Here is a 6,000-nt window from a genome sequence, read left to right on the forward strand (position 1 = left end):
TGTTCTCTGGAGCAGTGGAAACCTGTTCTCTGGAGCAGTGGAAACCTGTTCTCTGGAGCAGTGGAAACGTGTTCTCTGGAGCAGTGGAAACCTGTTCTCTGGAGCAGTGGAAACCTGTTCTCTGGAGCAGTGGAAACGCGCTCTCTGGAGCAGTGGAAACGTGTTCTCTGGAGCAGTGGAAACCTGTTCTCTGGAGCAGTGGAAACCTGTTCTCTGGAGCAGTGGAAACCTGTTCTCTGGAGCAGTGGAAACGTGTTCTCTTGGGCAGTGGAAACCTGTTCTCTGGAGCAGTGGAAACCTGTTCTCTGGAGCAGTGGAAACCTGTTCTCTGGAGCAGTGGAAACGTGTCCTCTGGAGCAGTGGAAACGTGTCCTCTGGAGCAGTGGAAACGTGTCCTCTGGAGCAGTGGAAACGTGTCCTCTGGAGCAGTGGAAACGTGTTCTCTGGAGCAGTGGAAACGTGTTCTCTGGAGCAGTGGAAACGTGTTCTCTGGGGCAGTGGAAACGTGTTCTCTGGGGCAGTGGAAACGTGTTCTCTGGGGCAGTGGAAACGTGTTCTCTGGAGCAGTGGAAACGTGTTCTCTGGAGCAGTGGAAACCTGTTTCTCTAGTGGCAAAGCCTTCCCAGTGGAGGCTGTTATAGCAGCAATGTTCCAACATCTAGTGGAAAGCCTTCCCAGAAGAGAGGAGGCTGTTATAGCAGCAATGTTTCAACATCTAGTGGAAAGCCTTCCCAGAAGAGAGGAGGCTGTTATAGCAGCAATGGTCCAACATCTAGTGGAAAGCCTTCCCAGAAGAGTGGAGGCTGTTATAGCAGCAATGTTCCAACATCTAGTGGAAAGCCTTCCCAGAAGAGTGGAGGCTGTTATAGCAGCAATGGTCCAACATCTAGTGGAAAGCCTTCCCAGAAGAGTGGAGGCTGTTATAGCTGCAATGGGGGGGACCAACTCCATATTAATGCCCATGATTATGGAATGAGATGTTCGACGAGCAGCTGTCCACATATACTTTTGGTAATGTAGTGTAATATATTAATAAGATAATCTCCCGCCCCCAGGTGATACCAGTATGGACTGTGGTCAACACTACTGGGAGGTGAAAGCCCTTAAAGACTGTAAGTCCTACAGTGTTGGGGTCTCCTACAGGAACCTGGGAAAGTTTGACCAGCTGGGTAAGACCAACACTACCTGGTGTATCCACATCAACAACTGGCTGCAGCCCTCCTTCGCTGCCAAGCACAACAACAAGGCCAAGAGCCTGGACGGCACCGCGCCTGGACGCATCGGGGTCTTCTGTGACCTGGACTCAGGTGGGTTTATCTTAACACCTGTACTACTGTACGTTGTTTCCAGTTTCACCAAGTGGAGTACAAGGTGGTTCACCATCATCAGATTCACAGGTCGTTGTGTGTTTTACAGTCTGGAAAGGGGATACTGTAACCCTTGGGTGACCCGTGACACATGCATAGGCCATCGGATACCGCCATATTGGATTTCAGCCATCTCTTTCCTCCAGGAAATGACTGTAGAGTAGATTACTTCCCACTGGGCCTCCATCCTCCAGGAAATGACTGTAGAGTAGATTACTTCCCACTGGGCCTCCATCCCCCAGGAAATAACTGTAGAGTAGATTACTTCCCACTGGGCCTCCATCCTCCGGGAAATGACTGTAGAGTAGATTACTTCCCACTGGGCCTCCATCCTCCAGGAAATGACTGTAGAGTAGATTACTTCCCACTGGGCCTCCATCCTCCGGGAAATGACTGTAGAGTAGATTACTTCCCACTGGGCCTCCATCCTCCGGGAAATGACTGTAGAGTAGATTACTTCCCACTGGGCCTCCATCCTCCGGGAAATGACTGTAGAGTAGATTACTTCCCACTGGGCCTCCATCCTCCGGGAAATGACTGTAGAGTAGATTACTTCCCACTGGGCCTCCATCCTCCGGGAAATGACTGTAGAGTAGATTACTTCCCACTGGGCCTCCATCCTCCAGGAAATGACTGTAGAGTAGATTACTTCCCACTGGGCCTCCATCCTTCAGGAAATGACTGTAGAGTAGATTACTTCCCACTGGGCCTCCATCCTCCAGGAAATGACTGTAGAGTAGATTACTTCCCACTGGGCCTCCATCCTCCGGGAAATGACTGTAGAGTAGATTACTTCCCACTGGGCCTCCATCCTCCAGGAAATGACTGTAGAGTAGACAACAACAAACAAGGTTTTTCTTCTTCCCAGAGGATCAAAATACTATTTTAATCATGCTCTCTGTGCTTGTAAAGTGGTACAGTAGTTATCTTTCTCCCTACATAGTGCACTACTTTTGACCAGGTGGCCTATTCCCTATGCACTATGTAGGGAAAACAGGCTACCATTTGGGATTGTAGGCTGTGCTTGAACAAGTGAAGTGGATACAGTAGTTTGTTTTGGTCTTAAATAACAGTTTTTCTCTTCCACAGGGCAACTGTCCTTCTACAACGCTGAAACCAAGCAGTTGATCCACACGTTCAAGGCCAAGTTTAGCCAACCTGTGGTACCAGCCTTCATGGTAAGTCCTGTCGGGTATCAAGGCTAAGTTTAGCCAACCTGTGGTACCAGCCTTCATGGTAAGTCCTGTCGGGTATCAAGGCTAAGTTTAGCCAACCTGTGGTACCAGCCTTCATGGTAAGTCCTGTCGGGTATCAAGGCTAAGTTTAGCCAACCTGTGGTACCAGCCTTCATGGTAAGTCCTGTCGGGTATCAAGGCTAAGTTTAGCCAACCTGTGGTACCAGCCTTCATGGTAAGTCCTGTCGGGTATCAAGGCTAGGTTTAGCCAACCTGTGGTACCAGCCTTCATGGTAAGTCCTGTCGGGTATCAAGGCTAAGTTTAGCCAACCTGTGGTACCAGCCTTCATGGTAAGTCCTGTCGGGTATCAAGGCCAAGTTTAGCCAACCTGTGGTACCAGCCTTCATGGTAAGTCCTGTCGGGTATCAAGGCTAAGTTTAGCCAACCTGTAGTACCAGCCTTCATGGTAAGTCCTGTCGGGTATCATGGCTAAGTTTAGCCAACCTGTGGTACCAGCCTTCATGGTAAGTCCTGTCGGGTATCATGGCTAAGTTTAGCCAACCTGTGGTACCAGCCTTCATGGTAAGTCCTGTCGGGTATCAAGGCTAAGTTTAGCCAACCTGTGGTACCAGCCTTCATGGTAAGTCCTGTCGGGTATCAAGGCTAAGTTTAGCCAACCTGTGGTACCAGCCTTCATGGTAAGTCCTGTCGGGTATCAAGGCTAAGTTTAGCCAACCTGTAGTACCAGCCTTCATGTTAAGTCCTGTCGGGTATCAAGGCTAAGTTTAGCCAACCTGTAGTACCAGCCTTCATGGTAAGTCCTGTCGGGTATCAAGGCTAAGTTTAGCCAACCTGTGGTACCAGCCTTCATGGTAAGTCCTGTCGGGTATCATGGCCGATGCATTCGTCTAACCGACACTCCTCGTCGTGACTGTATATTATACCAGAGAACCTGTCCTGTTATCAAGACCTAGAGGACACCAATAGGTACCAAGTTACGGCGTGAACGTGTTATAACAGGTCCCAACAGTGTTATTAGTGCATTTATGTCACGCGGCAGCGTAGCCCAGTGGTTAGAGTGTAGAGCCTTCAGGTAAGTCCTAGTGGTTCAAGGTAAGGTTTAGCAGAAGCCTAGTGGTTAGAGTGTAGAGGTGGCAGGTAGCCTAGTGGTTAGAGTGAATGGGCATTCGCTAAGGTAGCCTAGTGACTTATATGAACCGGAGGTAGCCTAGTGGTTAGAGACCTAGAGGAGGCAGGTAGCCAGTGGTTAGAGTGCTAGAGGAGGCAGGTCCCAACAGTGTTATTAGTGCATTTATGGAGGCAGGTAGCCTAGTGGTTAGATCTTTGTAGAGGAGGCAGGTAGCATAGTGGTTAGATTTTATCTGGAGGCAGGTAGCCTAGTGGTTAGAGTGTTGAGGTGGCAGGGTGGCCTCGTGGTTAGAGTGTAGAGGAGGCAGGTAGCCTAGTGGTTAGAGTGTTGAGGTGGCAGGGTGGCCTAGTGGTTAGAGTGTAGAGGAGGCAGGTAGCCTAGTGGTTAGAGTGTAGAGGAGGCAGGTAGCCTAGTGTTTATAGAGTGTAGAGGCGGCATCGTAGCCTAGTGGTTAGAGCGTTGGACTAGTAACCGAAAGGTTGCAAGTTCAAACCCCCGACCTGACAAGGTACAAATTTGTCGTTCTGCCCCTGAACAGGCAGTTAACCCACTGTTCCAAGGCCGTCACTGTTCCAAGGCCGTCATCTCCCTGGTGTGATGTATTGATAACCATGTGAATCCATCCCTGGTGTGACCAATTGATAACCATGTAAATCTCTCCCTGGGGTGATGTATTGATAACCATGTGAATCTCTCCCTGGGGTGATGTATTGATAACCATGTGAATCTCTCCCTGGGGTGATGTATTGATAACCATGTGAATCTCTCCCTGGGGTGATGTATTGATAACCATGTGAATCTCTCCCTGGGGTGATGTATTGATAACCATGTGAATCTCTCCCTGGGGTGATGTATTGATAACCATGTGAATCTCTCCCTGGGGTGATGTATTGATAACCATGGTTGTTCCATTTTCTTTGTTTTTTTTTTCCTGTGAAGCGCATTGCGTTGCTTTCATGTCTGAAATGTGCTATATTAGTAAAGCTTGGTTGGACTATGAGGGTACCTCAACTTCTCTTCACGTGTTCCTCTACATACCTGTGAAATGTCCTGGATATGTGTAGGCATCACGGTTTCCAGTGTTCAGGCAAGAGGCTACCTTGGTCTACCAGGAAGGAGGAATCCCTGTTGAAGGGGGTGCTCAGTCCGTAGCCCTGTTCATGTTGTCATAAAGTGGCAGCAGTTTCCTAGCCATGTGTCTTATAACTCCCTCAGTGACGATGATAGTGTTCTTTACAACGTGTGTGTGTGTGTGTGTGTGTGTGTGTTGTGCTCCAGGTTTGGTGTGGAGGACTGAGCCTCAGTACAGGGATGCAGGTCCCTAGTGCAGTCAAGAGTTTCCAGAAGAACGAGAACGGCCTGGGAGGTTCCAACAGCAGCCTCAACAGTGTGGCCCAGTAGCCCAGACACTCACGGGCTGCATCTGGAACAGCACCCCATTCTCTACTCAGTGCACTACTGTTGCTCTATGCGGGCTCTAGTCAAAAGTAGTGCACTATATGGGGAATAGGGTTCTATAGGGCTCTGGTCTAAAGTAGTGCACTATATGGGGAATAGGGTTCTATAGGACTCTGGTCTAAAGTAGTGCACTATATAGGGAATAGGGTTCTATAAGGCTCTGGTCTAAAGTAGTGCACTATATAGGGAATAGGGTTCCATAGGGCTCTGGTCTAAAGTAGTGCACTATATAGGGAATAGGGTTCCATAGGGCTCTGGTCTAAAGTAGTGCACTATATATAGGGAATAGGGTTCCATAGGGCTCTGGTCTAAAGTAGTGCACTATATATAGGGAATAGGGTTCCATAGGGCTCTGGTCTAAAGTAGTGCACTATATATAGGGAATAGGGTTCCATAGGGCTCTGGTCTAAAGTAGTGCACTATATAGGGAATAGGGTTCCATAGGGCTCTGGTCTAAAGTAGTGCACTATATAGGGAATAGGGTTCCATAGGGCTCTGGTCTAAAGTAGTGCACTATAATAGGGAATAGGGTTCCATTTCGGACGCAACCAAAGATGAACTGAACTCGCTCCTCTGACTTCCTGCTTTCTGTGCAAGTACAACCCCTTCCTGTTTCTGATCTGTCAGTCAACCCGAGCTGCCCGCTTCAGATGCACTGCGAGACATGAGAAACACTGAGCATTGGAGGAACAAAACCAGCCTGGCCTTCACTCCTCTCGCAGTTTAACCAAGCCGCTCCAGACCCTAAGAGGGTATCATCACGCATCAGGGCTCTCCAAGCCTGTTCCTGGAGAGCTACCGTCCTGTAGGTTTCCACTGACCCTAACCTAGCACACCTGATTCTAATAA

The 6,000-nt window shown here is 48.9% G+C and overlaps 1 protein-coding gene across 4 annotated transcripts in view; it reads left to right on the forward strand.

Moving 5' to 3' along the window:
* The window catches only part of fsd1l (fibronectin type III and SPRY domain containing 1-like), a 69,476-nt gene extending 63,813 nt beyond the window's left edge, over positions 1-5,663 (forward strand). For 3 of the 4 annotated variants that reach the window (XM_064977244.1, XM_064977246.1, XM_064977245.1), the window contains 3 exons: positions 1,056-1,307; positions 2,457-2,545; positions 4,972-5,663. In XM_064977244.1, the coding sequence (XP_064833316.1) occupies positions 1,056-1,307; positions 2,457-2,545; positions 4,972-5,094 (464 nt within the window). In that variant the 3' untranslated portion in view covers positions 5,095-5,663. Of the gene's footprint in view, positions 1-1,055; positions 1,308-2,456; positions 2,952-4,971 lie in introns of all 4 variants that reach the window. The other variant, XR_010456769.1, reaches the window with a different exon arrangement.
* The last annotated feature ends 337 nt before the right edge of the window (positions 5,664-6,000 follow it).

This window comes from Oncorhynchus masou, chromosome 11 (genome assembly GCF_036934945.1).
Source record: "Oncorhynchus masou masou isolate Uvic2021 chromosome 11, UVic_Omas_1.1, whole genome shotgun sequence".
Taxonomy (NCBI): Eukaryota; Metazoa; Chordata; class Actinopteri; order Salmoniformes; family Salmonidae; genus Oncorhynchus; species Oncorhynchus masou.